The sequence below is a fragment of the Streptopelia decaocto genome, assembly GCF_964273445.1.
Source record: "Streptopelia decaocto genome assembly, chromosome: 7".
Classification (NCBI taxonomy): Eukaryota; Metazoa; Chordata; class Aves; order Columbiformes; family Columbidae; genus Streptopelia; species Streptopelia decaocto.
The window spans coordinates 52,481,755-52,498,720 of NC_138661.1; the positions used below are offsets into that span (position 1 = coordinate 52,481,755).

The 16,966-nt window shown below is 44.5% G+C and overlaps 2 protein-coding genes across 7 annotated transcripts in view; one reads left to right on the top strand and one right to left on the bottom strand.

Annotated features, from left to right (window-relative positions):
- The first annotated feature begins 6,475 nt into the window (after positions 1-6,475).
- On the top strand, positions 6,476-10,520 carry TSSC4 (tumor suppressing subtransferable candidate 4). 6 transcript variants are annotated; one of them, XM_082058846.1, is made up of 4 exons: positions 6,476-6,586; positions 7,128-7,253; positions 8,094-8,217; positions 9,208-10,520. In XM_082058846.1, exon 4 carries the CDS (start codon positions 9,296-9,298, stop codon positions 10,334-10,336), a length of 1,041 nt encoding a protein of 346 aa, XP_081914972.1. In that variant the 5' UTR covers positions 6,476-6,586; positions 7,128-7,253; positions 8,094-8,217; positions 9,208-9,295; the 3' UTR covers positions 10,337-10,520. The 6 variants fall into 6 exon arrangements, with proteins under 6 accessions (XP_081914972.1, XP_081914973.1, XP_081914971.1 ...); XM_082058847.1 differs by having other exon boundaries at positions 8,094-8,156; XM_082058849.1 differs by lacking the exon at positions 6,476-6,586 and adding an exon at positions 6,644-6,766.
- Positions 10,521-10,864: 344 nt separating this feature from the next.
- Positions 10,865-16,966, bottom strand: part of TRPM5 (transient receptor potential cation channel subfamily M member 5) — a gene marked incomplete at its 5' end in the record, with an annotated part of 42,311 nt that continues 36,209 nt past the window's right edge. Inside the window, 3 exons of the mRNA XM_082058844.1 lie at positions 10,865-13,749; positions 14,829-14,919; positions 15,928-16,000. Of these exons, the coding sequence (XP_081914970.1) occupies positions 13,652-13,749; positions 14,829-14,919; positions 15,928-16,000 (262 nt within the window). The 3' untranslated portion in view covers positions 10,865-13,651. The remainder of the gene's footprint in view (positions 13,750-14,828; positions 14,920-15,927; positions 16,001-16,966) is intronic.

Below are 16,966 nucleotides of genomic sequence, written 5' to 3' on the forward strand. Positions count from 1 at the left end.
AAAAGTTATATTTAAAAAAAATAATAAAAAAAAACAGCAAAAGCCCTTGTTAGTGGATTTTTAATGATGTGTTGTCATATCTTGTTTCTTTCCATCACATAGATTTCTGCCACATCTTCCAAGGGAACAGGCTTGTCTCGTTCTTGTGTTCAAGCACAATTTGGGCTGCAGGGAAGGCAGTCCTTAGCTGACCCTTGAGGTGGCTTCCCATGAATGCGATGCTCTTTGCTTCATGCCTTAAAACATTTGTATTGTGGTGCTGTGCTGTTGCTCCAGATGGGGATAAAATTACTCCTATCTCTCTGGAGCTAGGATTAAGCTGATGTGAGTCACTGTCAGACTCGGACTCAGTGTTCAACCGGAAGAGAAATGATAGTGGAAACAACCTGGCAAAGCACAATACATATTTGGCATCCAGGGCATGTCTTGGGACCTCAGCCTGGAAACAGAGCTGGGCCCTGAACCCTTCCCTGGTTGAGTGCAGTCCCCTCTGCTTGCACCGCGGGTCTGACTCTAACACTGATGTGCTCAAAACAGATGAGATGTACATGATGCTTGAGCCGAGACGCTGAGAGAGGACTGGGAAAACCAGGCCCCTTTAAGGTGCTGTTAAGTGAAGACATGGGTTATTCTTGGCTAACAGCAGTCTGGCTGGGTAGGAGCATGTGAGGCCACACCGATAAACCACTGTGAGGGGAAGGGGTGGGTGGAATGCCCGCAGCCCGCTTGTTCTCACATTGCACTGACAACCCGGGCTTGCGCTTCTCTTAAACGTTTTTCTCCAGAGATCTGAAGGACTTGGAAAGTAACTGGAGACTTTACTGTGGACTTCCAATTCTTAAGAATATGACTGTAGAATCTTTTTTAGTGAAACAAGGATTTTCACAAAATATGACTGTGAATTTTTCTAAGCTCGACCAAGTTGGGATTTCTTCCAGTGGAATTCTTCTCCTCCCCTCTCCCAAACTGTTAAAAACAAAACACCCAACACTCTTGACTGTTTCTAATGAGAAGTTTTGGAGGTATTTTTTGCTTTGGCAAGCTCTATTTCATAAGCCTCTTCTGGGCTGGTTGTGTTGTAAGTAGCAATGTGCCCAATTGTTTCCTACTAAGACAGCTGGAACTAGCAGGGATAAATTGCTTGTGTCCATTCCCTTATTAGAGGTGGTCTAAGGTCTAACCAAGATTTGCAAAATTCCTACAGGAGGGGAAAAAAAAAAAGGCAGCCAGCTCTCTCATGTGAGAGCTGCTTATGGCAGAGGTTTCTGCAGAGGAAAGCACCCTCGCTGCTGGATCCTGGCTGCCCCCTCCCTCTGCATGCCAGCTCTGCTGGCCAGGTTGGGTGATGAAGGATGTGTTAGGTAGTGGCTGTGCTCATATTCCTGCTCTGAACTGCCAGTTTCCTTTGCTGGGCATGGCAGGGTGGCCCTTCCAGTTAGGGGAGAGGAGCAAGTTCCAGCTCCAGGGCAAGCTGCCGAAAACCGAGAAGACTGTTCTGAAAAAAAACATGAATATTTCAACAACCTCGTTTACTGGCAGGGCCACAGTAGGGCTGGGAAGAGTGGAAATAGAGCCCCCAATGAGGCAACATCTGCCATCTGTGGGTGCCGAAGGGGAGAAGCAAACAATTAACTTCCTGGCTAGCTCTTGATTAAGTGGTAAAGACACAAACTAGAGACCCCAAATCCCATCGGCACCACGCTGTGCAGTTGAACTAGAGGCACGGTGTTAATCTGTGTATTTTTATCCGACCACTCCTCTCAGTTTCAGGCTGGGGAGCATCAGGTTGCCTTGCACAGGGCATAACCTAAGCGGGAGGGCGCAGGAGCAAAGACTCGCTGTTCCATTGCAAGAACTTCAGCCAACCTTTGGCACCTTGTCAGACACAGGCAGGCTGGTGCTCTCACTTCAGAGCCCAGGGAACTGAAGCAAACAGAAGACGCCTCCCAGACGCTGAAACTGCTGCACAGCTGAAACCCGCGTTGTTTTCACACTTGCGGATACATTAGAGGGTACATAAACTTTGCAGCCAGGCATGCCAATGTGGACTGCCTGGTGTTTCTCCACTGGGTTAGACGGCCCATCTCAAGTGCCAATGGGTGCAAGTTACACTTCTAACTAGAGTTTAATCACACCTTTTTTTTTTCTTTTTGAAAAATGGTGTTTCATGGCCCTGCTCTACTAGGTCATTCCCTCATGTTAGAATACAGCTTTGCTGAGTACCAAAGAGATACTGGTGTTAGGCCAGCTGAGATGGCACACATAGCACTTTGCCTGCCAGCTGCCAGTCAACTGGTTAAGATTTCCTCCAGCAAGGGTTACTGGTGTTAAATGCAAAGCCCTGTGGGGGCTACAAAGTCATGCTGGTTAATGAATCTCCTATAGTTCATGTTCTAACAAGGTTTGGAGAGTTTTAGGGTTTTGTGGTTTGGGGTTTTTCCTTAATGTTCACTTCAAGGCCCTCAGCTGGTTCCAACAACGTGTTTCAGCCCTTTGCTACTGCTGTTAGTATCGGGCACACTGGGGCAAATAGCAGGAAAGAAAAACAATGAAGCAAGAAGTAGGAGAAAAGGTTTTTAGTACATACATTCTGTAGCTAAATTGTAAATAAACAGAGACCCTTAACTGTTTTTGTTTCTTTTTAAAATTCCAAATAATTGCAGAGTATTATTTTTGCTTTTAAACTCTTTCAGTTCCCTCCCACACATGCGGTGACTCTAACAGAAAAGGGGTTGTGAGTTCTCCCTGCACGTCCTCTCCAGGCCAGCAATAATACTGTTATTGTGAAGAATCAAGTTGATTAAGACCTTCATAACCTGCCTGCATTAAAACTCACTCCACAGGAGCTAATTTTATGCAGTTACCTTATGGGGAAAAAGCACCAACATTGGTAAACAACACTGAAATAAATCTAACCTGCTTAGCAGGTAAGCCAGGCCCCAAGGAAAGTGCAAAGTAAAACAGGTAAGTGAAGCTCAGTGTAGAGGAGAGGCAGTGCCAAGGACTGAATCCTGGAAACTCACCCCATGGGGGATTTCAAGGCCATGAACAGGCTTTCCTTCCTGCAAATGGGAAAGGGTAACCCAAATGATTTCCTTCAGCCTGTACCTATTCTGGCTTGGTGTGACTGCCTTCTCCCAGCAGAGAAGGATGTGGTGGTCACTACTGTGCTTTTGCTCTTTTGCATGCCAGGAAAATACTCCCTTCTCTGCCTCCCCTCAGGAGCTCCACCATCAGCTGTGTGTGGCCAGAACAGCCTAAATTCCCTATTCCTTCCAGACACAGGAGATGGTCACAATGCATCCAATCATTGTCTGGCTTGCAGGACCTGGGCAGCTGTTAGGGAATCTCCTGCCACTTTCCTATAGCCACAGGGAGGGGGGCCAACAGTCCCTGCCAGGCGCCTACCCCCAGGCTCTGAGTGCAGAAGCAGCAGGAGCTGCCAGTGAGCAGCAGAAACAGTTTTCAGATGGGGGCCAAATGACAGATTTCTTTGCAAGAAAGGAGGACCCGGCGCCCAGTAGCAGGGCTGAGACTGGTATGCGTTTGCACGCTCTGCCCCCACACATGGGGATGCACTGGCTTCCCGCAGAGCTGTGGGGCCATCTCTGTGAAGGAGCCAGCCCCTCGCACCCCCGCACCGGATGTGGCCGCTGGCTTGGACAATGTCCCGCGCTGCAGCTCAGGCCACCTTCCAGCCCCCACCCCCTCCCAGCCCCCCACCCCTCTTCAAGCCACCTTAGTTCATGCCGGCGAGGGGAAAACACTTTACCATCTGTTCGTCTTCAGAGTCTGACTCATTATTTTTATTTCTGCTGTCGCCAAGCAATAGCGAAAATCCCAACACACCAGCATATCCACCGCTGCAAAGTGTCTTGTCCTCAGTCACCAGAGAAAAAGCAGCTCATCCCCAGCTCTCCGCAGTCTGCAATAATAAATCTTCTGCAAAAAGGAGGAAAAGGGTAGAGTCAGCTTGTGAAGGTGACCTTGGCCATCAACATACACAGCATCCAGGCAAAAAATTAGAACTCCTGGCCTCTGGAAATGGTGGAATGGGGCTTGTCTCTGATGGCACCCACATCTACAGGTGATGGAGAGAGTGGAGGTGGTATTGCCCTCCTCTGCCCCTCTGAGCCCCTAGTCTAGCACTGAGCCAGGGTTCAAAACAAAAGAGCAACATTGTTTGCATCCATTTATGGTGTACACTGCTTGTCACCAGCCTTACAGAAACGGGACATGCCACTACTTACTTCACATTCTCTTCTTGCCTCCTCCTTATTGCCCTCAGAAACTTGCTCCTGGCATGTCCCTGTGTTGTGGTTTAACATGACAAGCAGCTGAACACCACACACAGCTGCCTGCTCACTCCCCCCCACCAAGTAGGACAGGGGAGAAAATGATGAAAAAAGATAAAGCTCATGGGTTAAGATAAAGACAGTTTAATATGACAGAAAGGGGGGGAGGGGGAGGGAGAATAATAACAACAGAACATATAAAACAAACTATGCATGATGCAATTGTTCACTACCCACCAAGCAATGGTCTCCCAGTTCCTAAGCAGCAGCCCCCCGGCTAACTTTCCCCCCAGTTTACATACTGAGCATGACATCATATGGTATGGAACGTCCCTTTGGTCAGCTGGGGACAGCTGCCCTGGCTGAGCCCTCCCCAACTTATTGTGCATCCCCAGTCCCCCCCATGGGCAGGGCAGTATGAGAAGCTGAAAAGTCCTTGGCTTACTGTAAGCACCACTTGGCAGGAATCAAAGTATTATCAACATTATTCTCACACTCGATCCAAAACACAGCACTATGCCAGCTACTAGGAAGAAAACTAACTCCATCACAGCCAAAACCAGGACACCCTGACACCCTGAACAGTGTTACACAGCACTGGCAGCCTTCACCCATGGTTTACTCTTGTCTCCCTTTGCCTGTTCACTACTCCTGCGATCCTCTCCTGCTCACCTACCAGAAGACTCATCTTTTCCTTTCCTCCTCCCTCCAGCCACAAACCCATTTGAATGCCTGTGACCGTACTACCATATGTGTATACATTAAAAAAAACAGGATCACCAAACGGGGAAACACCTCTAGAGCTGTTGTTTTAAAACTAGAGCACGACTCCAGCCAGATGGAAGACATTTTGCTCTAACCTTATCATTGCTGCCAAATGTATTCCAAACACAGCCCTCATCTCATAAATTACTGTAGTTAGCAACACTCCAGCAGGCGAAAGTATGTATTTAAAAACTGACAATGTAAATGAAGTGGCTGCAGTTTATATAATGGGGGACCCGGGTGAGGCCCCGCTTGGAAGGATCCAGTGAAAGCTCCTCACTCCGGGCGCAGCCTGAGCTCCAGCACATCCCTCGGCAGAGCAGCCGGAGTTGCAGAAGGGCTGAGAAGCGCCACTAAAATTATACAAAGTGGCACTACATGGTAATTTCTTCTTTTGTTGCAAAACAAGGGCATAGATGAGCTTTGCTTATACTCAAGGCCTATGGCAAATTCCTCAGAGCAGGGTCATCTGAAGACGTAAAGGCGCAGCCTTTAGAGGTTCAGGCCCTTTGCAGGTATTGATTTAATTTAATGGTGAAGCCCCAGGGCCAGGCAAGGCAGCAGGAGCCCGAGCCAGGGCAAGCATGGGGACAAGCATGGCAAACCTCACCTCTGCTTTTTCCTTAACACAGGGTAAACCAGCTAAATATTGAAGCCACTTTGGAAATACAATTCCACTGAAAATTTAAACTTTTTGCTAAAAGGCAGTGTGAGGGAATCGGGCATCTTTGGCCAACAGCAATAAAACATTTTCAGACAGGTTTCCACTTCTTGATGTGCACACAAAAAATGTTATTCTGGGACTGAAAATGGAAACTCGTTTTTTGTTTTTTTTTTTTTTTTTTTTTGGATGGATAGTGGTTTTATGTTCCAAGTGACCTGGGGCTTTCTGGTTAGAATATAAATACAAATTTTTAAAAAGAAAAGAAAAAAGCAGCAGACATTCTTCTGTAGTCTTCACTGTGGCCAAGCCGTGCTTTTCTGGTGAGAAAACAAGCTCTGCCTGCCATGTTTTCCCCCAGAGTGTCCGTGGGCGGCCATGGTGGCTCAGCCACCGCGGCGGCGGAGCCAGCGCGGTCACTCCCGGCCGCCGGCACCACCAGCGGCCCGAACCCGCCCCCGCGCCGGCGGCCGCGGCAGCGCCAGCTCCTCTCCATCTCCTCACAAGCTGCAAAATGGCGGGCGCCTTGGGACCTGTAGTGCCCCCGGCATCGTTTCGCGGCAAGCCCGTGGTATTTCCCCAACGCCCCGGCTCCTAAAATGTCCCCCGCCGGGGAAAGCGGCCGACTACAACTCCCGGGACGCACAGGAGAGAGGCGGTGCGGGGCTTCCTGCCCTTTCCGCGCCGCTTTGCCTGCCGGGAGTTGTAGTCTCGCCACCGGGCGCTGCCGCCCCGAGGCCGCTGGTGGGGACTCAATGTCCCAGCGCGCCCCGCGCGGCGCCGTGGCCTCGGCTGCCGGCGGAGGGGAGAGGCGGGAAAGGCGGGCGGCTGCCGTGAGGAGGCGTTGGGCCCATGTTGTGTCGGGGTACGGGGCGATTCCCTCCCCTTTCCCCGCCGTTCGCGCTGTGTGCCCGGAGGTGGCGGTGCGCCCCTGGCCTCCGTGCGCGGCCCCGAGCGGGAGTGGGGGGCGGTGGAAGGGGCGCCCCGGGCACCCCAGATCGTGAAGAGAAGGGTGTGGGGCTGGAGGAGGGTGTCAGCTCCCGAGGTGCAGAGGCCTGTGGGGGTGCAGGGGGGGTTGTATCCAACATGATCCCGGCCCGGGGAAGGGAGCTGGGCCCCGGGCGGGCAGGCGGGACGGCTGGGGCTGTGGGCTGCACCTGGTGTTGAGCAAGACCGCGGGCTCAGTGGTTCCCCCTCCCTGGGCGGGGTGCTCCCGGGGGGTGTGAGCCAGGCTCCGGGGGCTGCTGCCCTCTTTCCTGGCCCAGCAGCCGCTGCGGGCACCGTCCTGATGGATCGTGCTCGGGTTGGCCGGGGTTGCTGGCAGGCTGCTGCAGTGCTGTCCCTGTGCTGGGGACACCCTGCTCTTGGCCGTGGTGTGCAGTGACTGGAATCTCTTTTCCTCACAGGCTGCAGGAGGACACACAGAGCCTGTTTGATAAGACCGGGATGGAAGAGTCCAATGGGAACCTTCCCATCCATAGAGACACCATCCTGTCTGATGTGTGCTTGGATCACATCACCGTAACAAACCTGTGAGTCTTTCTGGTGTGCTGTAAGGGTCAGTATGCTTGGCTACTAATGCTGTTAAGGCTAAAACATTTACTTAGGAGCAAAATTCTTCTTTTTTGTGTAGCTGCCCTCAGATATGGTATACACCAATTCACAGTCTGTGAACGCTTATGCTGCCATTTGAAAATGGCTATTTTAGTAGTCAGTTATGCACTTCAACGTCTCTTCTAGGTTATAGTCATTACTTTTTTGTGTTATGAAACCAAGCAGAAGAATATATGATTTTCAGATGATTGTTTCCTGTTTAGGGGTTACACTGAGGGCAGTGCTTTCAAAAGCAGTCATCAGATCCCTTTTGTCAAAGACAGACAGACTTTACACAGCACTCAGTCTGTTGAATACTTCAGAAGTTTCTGTATGTTTTAATGCCTCTGGCCCGCGGAAATTCTGGCCCTAACTGTGAATATGACCTTTCTTTGAAAACATGCCTCTGTGGTATCCATGGTCTCTTTTTTCACAGCATTTCGTAGTTGCAAAGTTGCAATGCATAACTTATTTTATATTTTCTTAGCTGCAGTTAGTACTGTTAATTTAGTAATGGTTTGCTGCACATGCAAATTACAGGTCTATTTTTTTAAAACCTTTCTCCTGTTCTACAGAATAAGGTTGGCAATGTCAATGTGGAGACTGAGTAAATATTATTAGGCTGTGTGTTCTTTTGGCAAAAATCCAGGAATATCTGCAGACTTTTATACTAGCAAGAGTTTCTGTCTGATTTAGAAACAGCTTTGGATGATTCAGGGGGAAGGAATTATTTTTAAAACTACATTTCCAGTGTCTTGATGGAAATGTTTGTTTTCTAGGCTGGAAGTGCTGAGATCTTTAATTGACCCTCAGGAGGGAAGCTGACTCAGTCTCAAGAGAAAGTGAGTGACTAACAGACTCTATGTCTGTTTACTGCATCATTTCAGAAGAACCTATAATTAGGTTAGTTGAGCTTATTCTAATAATATATTAGAACTGTTTCTGTAATTCACGTTTTTGCGAGCTGAACTGAGGTGTGTGTTTGCCAGTTCTGTTTCTGATTGCCCAGCGAGCGCCAGTGTGATCATCAGCTGCCTCTGTTCTGCAAGGTTCCCTTCGAGCAGGTGGCAGGCTGAATCAGATGTTCCAGCTGCTAGTGCAAGTTAGGCTTCAAATCACAGTCTTTTTATTGAGTGAAGGGCCAGCTCTAGCAGACCCTTGGTTGCAGCCTCCCCTTGTTTCCATGCAGACACATGGCAAGTGCAATTAGTTTTCTTAATCCAGTAGGACTGATTTCTTGAGCTGGCTCATTTTGTGATTCCAGGAATCTAGTACTGACGTGAGAGCTTAAACCCAAGGAAGGAACAGAGCTTGTACTTTGTCACTTGAAAGCAATCCTGCAGCTGTAACCGTGATATTTTTGTGGCTTCTCTGACAGTGACCTCAGTCAGTGACAGTGTCCTTTATAATAGGCAGAACATGATGATTATTGCGATAGGAGGCTAATGCAACAAAGGATTGTAATAGCCAAAAGAAAGTGTGAGAGGTTAGGATGTGTTTTTGTGGGTTTATACAGTATGATAAATGCAGGGTGTAACTTGGAGAGGTCATTGCTGTCTCTTGGAAGATGTGTAAGACAGGTATGGGACATTCAGATTAGCTCAAAAACGTTATGTTCATCTTTTAGTTACTGGACCTGCTGTAACCTTTAAAAAAATTTGGTGTGCAACTTGATTTTTAATTACTTCATATTCTTGTATTGAGTCTTGTGCAAGTCTTTATTTTTAATGTGCATTGATTCCTTAGATAACATTTTCATTTCAAATTGCCTAGTAATCCCTGAAATACAGCTGCTTATGATATTGCAGTAATAATTACATTGCATGACACAGAATCACAGAACCACTTGGTTCTCCATTCACAGTTGAATTTTTCTGCTCCATTGTATTCTAGGCCTTAAACTTGCTGGACATTTGGAAAACCATACTTGCAGCTGTTCCTGGGCCTATGTGAGCGACCTCAGTGGAGCAACAGCTCAAAGATGGGAGATCAGGATGCAGGTGAACCTTTTCTGGGAATAGTGGCTGGTGGTGCCACAGACTATGAAGGAGTTCTGCCTTCAGACACAGTGTCACTCAGCGATTCTGATTCTGATGATTTGGGCTTAGCGGATGAAGCAGAAGTTGATACAATATCTCCAGAGGAGCCATCTGTAGATGATGGGGATCACAGATCAAGGGAGACCCCTGACTCCTCAAACAGCAGTCAAAGATCTCCTGTCCAGCCGTTCCATCTGAGGGGCATGAGTTCTACGTTCTCCCTCCGTAGCCAGAGCATTTTTGATTGCCTGGAAGAGGCAGCCAAGTTATCTGTGCCCTCAATGCCTGAAGATAATGTTGTTGATGGAAGGTTTAAGCGTCCATTGCCTCCAGCCACAGGGTCAAGTAACACGGTTCCAGAAAGCCTGGGCAAGCAGGCCAAGCCGGTGCACGCTCCCAAAACTACCCCTGCAGTGCCTGACTATGTTGCACACCCAGAGCGCTGGACCAAATACAGCCTGGATGGAGTTTCAGAATCTAGTGACAAGACTAACAGAGCAGTGGCCATGGAATTTCTAGAGGGTTTGAAGAAAAGAGGGGAGGAACAAAGCTCAGCTGCCCAACATAGCTACACCCCATACTTCAACCAGGACCCTTCCAGCTGTGGAGCTGGGAGGATTGTCTTCACCAAACCTACAAAAAGGGGTGTTGATGGACTGGAAAAGAAAACATCAGCATGGGAGGATGACAAGAAACATGTGACAGCAGATCCGAAAGGAAAATCTCTTAAGAAGACTGATGACTTGAGGGAAGAGGATAAGATAGAACTGGGGCACTTAAATAGTGCAAGTGGGAAGGCAACAGAAGAGGACGAGTGCTTGACGGCGGGGGACCTGAATACAGACACTAAGCTTAGTGCAAGGTTTAGTGGTGCAGGTGAAGAGCCACGGGTGGAAACAGTTGGATTTCATTGCAGTAAGAAGAAAAATAGGAAAAATTTCCGACCTAAAGTAGATGATGAAGGGGAGGAGGAAGAATCCTAAAGGCTGGAGCACATTGGAGACAATCCAAGGACTTGTACTGTCTTTGGATACGTTTGGTTTTTTTCTCTTTTTTTTTTTTTTTTTTTCTGGTCTGGAAACCATGTGGTACCTTTTTGTCTAATGGTTTGCATTGTAGCCATCAAGAACATTTTATGTTGTTAGAAATTAAGCTACCTAAAATACACTCCAGACTCTTTGTTCGTGAGAAGTCTGTGGGCACAGGATAGTTGCACTCTGGCAGGGGAGAAAAAAGTGCGCTGTCTTTGCTCGAGCTGCTCCCAGGAGCTTCTTCTGGAGCTGAAGTAGCCCTGAGGGCCAAAGAAAAAGGTGTATTAGCTAAAAGACTGCAAGGCTTCCTACTAACGCCCAAATTTAGAGCAGTTCCCAAATCCTATAGATTCTTGGAACAAGGATGATGAGCTCATTATGCAGAGATTTTTAAACAATGAAAATCAAGCCTAGTCTTCCACTAGATGTGATTTCTCCTGGCTCTGTCCCAGGGAGGAAGACTTTTTAAAAATAGATAGACACATCCTTCTCTCATTGCCATTGAGAGTGAAAGCACAATGATGCCCAATCATGAGTTTAGAGGGCCCAGGTGGGAGCTAGCAAAACTAATATTTTTTTTAAGGTGGGCTTAATATTTACCTTATTTTGTGTTACATGACAAAAATTTTTAAAAAACAATGTTTCCTGCGGAGAGGGACCACTCTGGATACATCCTGGTGAAGACACCTTCAGGATGGCATCAGCAGAGTCCCACCATGTTCAGTGTAGATCAGAATTTGCAACAGCTTCAGTTGTCAAGTTGGGCAGCAGCTTTTCCTCATACTGGTAGGCTGTGATGTGATGATTCCAGGCCTGTATATTTATGTGTCCTTTCCAGGTGGCACTGCTTCCACATTGGTTCTGTGTGTGGATTTGGTGGGAATGAGAGGATTTACACCAGAACTGGGTATTTTTTTTGTTCTTTGGGATTCAATAAACTTTCAGTTGTAGCTTGGTTTCTTCATCTCTTTGAACCCTGCTGATTAGTGCAGTGATAAGAGTTTTAACAAATACTCAGTTTGTTTGATTTGAGAATTGTCTTGAAAATCTTCTAGAATGTTACTCTAAGCTTACCCTCTGGTAACTTGTTCCTCAAGTCTTATATTTTAGATTCTAAAATGCACATTTTTTTAACATTTTCAGTCATTTTATACTATATAGAGAATCACCTCATAGGTTGAATCACATTGTAATGTATGTCAAATATACTAGTTCTTCACACAGAATGTTAATAAATTTTACAAATAAGGTTAAAAGAAAGGTTATATGATTTGAAACTCAAATTAGTTCAGGTCAGTTTGGACTGACTTTTTTGCCAGTTTTCTAAATAAACCAAGCCCAATGTTAGTATTATAACCGTGTAGTGAAAGAATACTTCTTTAAAATTTGCACTTCTTCCTGCTAGACTGTGCCTGCTCAAACCCTGACGGATATTTGAGGATGTTACTTCTTCTCTGAAGGTGTCAGCACCTTATCAATAATTGACTGGTAGGAGCGAATCATTTGGGTCTTTGTGTTTGAACAGATGAATCATTTGGTAGCAGAAGCAGAAAACAATGTAAAATGAATACTATTGCTCCATCTTTTGAAATTCACCTTTTAAATTTTAAAAGCTGAATGTGTTTTCTTGTGAGTATACAGTTCAATGCACATTAATTAATGGGTCATTGCTAAATAAATCAGTTGATCTAGTGCATGTGAGTAGGACATAACAGTTCTGAATAGCTAGATTTTGGTTTCCAGTGGATAATTAGTGTGCCATTTCAGAATGGAAGCTGCTGCCAAGAGCAGGACATGCTGGTTGTATGATATGCATTATTTCCTAACAAAGAATGTAGAAGTTTACTGGTTTTTAACTGCTGCTTGTCTAGGGTGAAGAACAGCTAGGACAGTACCAAAATCCCATCACTGTTAATGGGGTCACTGAGATCTGGGGCACAGCTGAATAAACTGGACAATTGCCTATTTTATGAGGACATCATAACAAGATTATTAATAAAAGACTCATATCAGAAAAGTATTTTTATCATATCTGAGATTTCTTATTTTCTGCTTCTGGTAAACAGAGAAAGTGTTTGCACAACCAACACTTACATTGCATAGAAGTGGTGTTATATGCATGAGGAAATTAAGTTCGTTTGAAGCTTATCAGTGTAAGAAAGACCACAACCCAACATTTCTCCCTTCTGATGCTGTTTATATTATTCCAAAGAAATTTACTTTTAAAGCATGATAGTAATATTCATTTTATTGGTGCATCTTTTCATGCAAAATTTTATTAAAGCATCTAACTTTTGTATGCTACAAATGTATGTGCCAGTTGAAGTAATCAAAAAATGACATTTTGAGTTCTTAGTTTGTAGAATAATTGTTGCTACGCATTCTTGCTTTAAAATCTCTAAGTGACTTTTTTTTTCCTGACCTTTGAGAGAGAAAAGCAAAATGCAATCAGAAAACTGCTAAGGTGTAGATGCAGTGTTCTATGTGGTGTGACATACAAAGCTTCCTTTAACAGCAGCAAGCTGGCCGCAGTTGTGTGGGGGTTGGTGTGACTGCAGGAGGGTCACCTCTGTTGTGTTTGGAAAGCCACTGCAAGGCACTGCACGCTTGAGGACCATGCCATGAGATTCCAGTTCCAGTTTCTGGGGCTGAGTGAGGAGCCCTCAAGAAGGAATACCAGCAAAGGAACAACACTTCACCGAAGGCAGCGTGAGAAGAAGATGGTAAGTGCAATCATTTGAGGGTTGTAAGAACTCCAGGAACTGTATGGATTGTAATAGTTCAGTATTCCAGGCCCTTTCCTGTGGAAACTATTTCTTGATTTCCTTTCCAAGCAACTCAGAAATATGAGCTTGCTTTCTTGGCCAAGGAAGCGGCTTGTTTTTAAGTGCATAAATGATCACCCTTCTAAAGGGAGACTCCCTTGAAGAGAGAAATGTGGAAATGAGCAATGTGATGTTGGACTGAGGGTGTGGTATTTAGAGAACAGAAGGCAGGTTGTAATTTCTAAAGGTGGTAGAGTCGCCCTGGAGAAGAAAGTTTTTAGTGTGATTTGTGGAACGGAGTTTTGGACAAAGGACCAAACAATATAAGAGCAGGAGGGAAGAAAGCCCAAGAAATTGAAGGAGGAAGACCAAGAAATCTCAGTAGTGTCAGGCATTGACAGTGCTTGGTATAAAGGCTTTGAGGCTTTTGTGAGATTAGGATTTTATTTCTATAGTAGTTCAGTAGGACAAAAGGTTTAATCTGAAGAAATGGGAGTGTAATTTAATTATCAATGAATGTGATGTCACTCTTGGACTGATCTGCACACTCTTCTTCTTTTCTTCCTGGCAAAGGCGCGTCTGTGTTTGCATTCATCACACCTAATAGGATTGTAAAAGCCATGTGCTTGTTTAAAAGCCTTAGGACAATGGGCACATCATAGTAATTACCTAAGAAACTTTAAAAAGTTGAAAATAATCCACGGTAAAAAGATACTGTAGATTCTACTACTTTGCATTTGCTCAGTAAATGACAGAAACAGGTTTCTTCCTTATTTTTCCAGCTATTTAAGTTTCTGATTTTTATGCAATGGCACTTATTAAAACGTCTGGGGAACATGCTACAGGATGTTTTTTCTTACTGGAATGTTGATAATGAAGGAATTTACATATGTGTTTTATAAGCTTCTAACAGAATTATGTCAACTTTGAGGTTAGTTTGAGTCTGAGTGATCTGAGGTCCTGTCATATCACAAGTTTGCTGAGTTTGCAGCTACTTCTTTTTCCCATATAGTACATATGTGTTCAGTTTACGGGTTTTGGAGATATTTTTATGCAATAGATAGTAATAGGTAGATATTGAAATAGATCATTAAGAAGAAGATCCAAAATCTTTATTGTGTTGGATATCCTGTGGTGGCTGACAAATAATCTGTTTCTGTCTCTGATGTTTTAAATGCCAAACGGTGGAGCCCAGGGACGCAGGACAAGATTTTTAACTGACATAAATAGTTTCAGCTCTGTAGGCAAATGAGCTGTGTTGATTAAAACAAAGTAGGAGGCTCGCTCAATTTTTTTTAAAGTGACTTGTTATCCATAATAAATGTTTTGGTAATACTTTGGTAGTTCTATCTTATTGACTCAAGAAACCACCAAGACACAATCATTTTAACAAATGCTGCTTACATCCTTAAAAGGTTGGGTGAGATCATTCTAACCCACACTAAGTGATAGTTCTTTCCATAAGCCTTTTAAATATACTTAACAAAAGGTATTTCTTTCATTCTGAAGTATGAATATTCTGTTCCTTGTTTATATTCCCATTATCTCTAGGTATATTCCTCTGCACTTCCTTCACCTCCCTAAGTGGTTCTTTTCCAATCTTTTTTTTTCCTTGCATTTTTTGACTAAATTGTTCAGCCGTATGAATTAGCATTTCTATTATTGTTTTCAATACTTACATGAATAGTTTGAAGCTGGTTGGTTGCACAAGAGGTTGGTTTGGGTTAGAACTTCTGCCATTGAGGAGATAACAGCTGTACAGTAGCAAATCTACAAAATATGTAGTGATTTCTTCATCAGCTAATTTTTGCAGTGCCCTACCCATTCTTAAATTTGCAGGAAAGATAATCTAGGCAGCACAGTGAAGCAGCATCAGAAATACCACTTTTTCTCTTATTTTTTTAGAAATAGTTGAACGGTGTCAGAGGAAGTTTTGTATTAAAGGAAGAGGAAAATTTGTATTAAATACCTAATATTGCATTATCTCAAGCTGGCACAAACTTGTTAAAGCATTTCTTGTGTGTTCCTGTTGGACCTGTAGTTGGTGTCAACATTGTTCATTGAATAGCATGACTTTTTTTTCAGGAAGCCATAAAATGGATAAGAAAGGAGAGGGAAACTGCAATGGCACTATTTAGATAAGGAACTTTCAGTGAGGCCAAAATTACACTGGAGAGTTCTAGGCACAAAGAAAACAATAACTGTTGTGCTATGTAGCACATGGTAATGCTGAGCATTTTCAGACTGTTTAAAAAACGTTTGTTTATATTTCAAGGTTTTGTCATCAAAAGCTCATGATACAATTTCCTTCTATTATTTATGCTTCACATTTGTATGTTAGACACTCCCTTTGAGAAGCTGGTATCTGGTATCTAAGAAAATTAGAAAAGCTGATGTCCAAGAAGATTAGTCTAGGTCACATCAGACAGAATGTGGGTATAATATATTCCAAGTGGTCAGTTTTAAAGAAAGAAAAGGTTGGGTGAAGGAAAGGATTGGAGGGGGGAAAAATGAAGCATTTCCTTAATGAAGGAAGTAAACACTTGTCAAGTAGACTAGCAAAATGAGGAAGAAATGATGTATTCTTTCTACTGGAGGTCAGAAATGTTTCTTTACATACGTATATCACCAGAGAGAAAACAATAAGGAAAGTGAAATAATACCACAGATCCGTTTATCCTTCCCTTAATCCCTGAAGAGGGTCTGCCAAACCACCATTAAATGAGAGAAACATGGGAGAAACAAGCTGATATAAATGCATATAAAAATACTACTTACCTGGGCTTCCATAACTTTAAATCGCTTTTCTTGTTCTTTCAATCCACTAAAATATTTGGACAAATTATCCACCCTGTGGAAACAAAGCAGACACGCTGAGCAAAAAAAAAATAAAAGGAAAGGCCTCAGAAGAAATCCTAAAACACAAAAAACACATCACTTGCTAGAGCTATGACCCCTCACTTGCAGTTCTGTGCTGCTGAGACATCCCAGAGCCCCCTAAAAGTTTTGTCCTTTTGAGGTGTTCCTGCAAGTATTTATCAAACAGAACAGCATTTCTGGGACACTCTCATGCACTTCTTGCCCAGGGACTCGGGATAAACTCTCACAGGTATCAGCAGCTGTTCAGCTCCTGGCAAGGGCCACTCAGCCCCAGCTGCTGTGGAAATGAAGGACAGCAGAAAGGAGCCTTAGGTCCAGCTCTGTCCCTCCAGCCACTAATGTCCCATCTGTACCAAATGTAGACTGATCCTGGGAGATGAGCCACTTAAAACTTAGATGAGGTTTCATTTTTGGAAACTGGTTTGACATTTAAATCCCTTTTTCTATGTAGTCCAAAGTGGCTGTGCAGAGAATTTCCATATAGTGCCTCCAATTTGATGTATTGTCTGCATGCTTTCTGCATCCTTTACCTCTTCTGCCATCAGTTCCTTATTCTTAGCATCCGATTCTGTGTAGGCTTCTCCAATCCCTCTCTGCTTTGTCCTAACTGCTGTTTCAGACTTTCTTCTAACAGGTTAAGTTCTGTTCAGGTCTATGTGAAAAAACTGCTGCTGGATGGGTCTAATGCATTTTGGGTCTGGTTCAATGCAAAGTTCAAAGAATCACTTTCTGAGGGTGTCATAAGCTTTGAAATACACACTGCTACCGCCTAAGAGCAAAAATAAAAAGCCATAGGTATAGTGGTGTTCATCTAAACCTCTTCCAGTCTCTGCTGCTGCTATACCAGAAATACTGTGAGGCCAGACTAATCCTGACTCTTCCCTTTCAAGCAGTAACTTCATCTACAATGTACTACCTTGAAAGCTTTTTAGGTGCA

Bases quoted from the DNA above. Each gene is read 5' to 3' on its own strand.
- TSSC4 (XM_082058846.1), top strand. From the start codon at position 9,296: ATGGGAGATCAGGATGCAGGTGAACCTTTTCTGGGAATAGTGGCTGGT.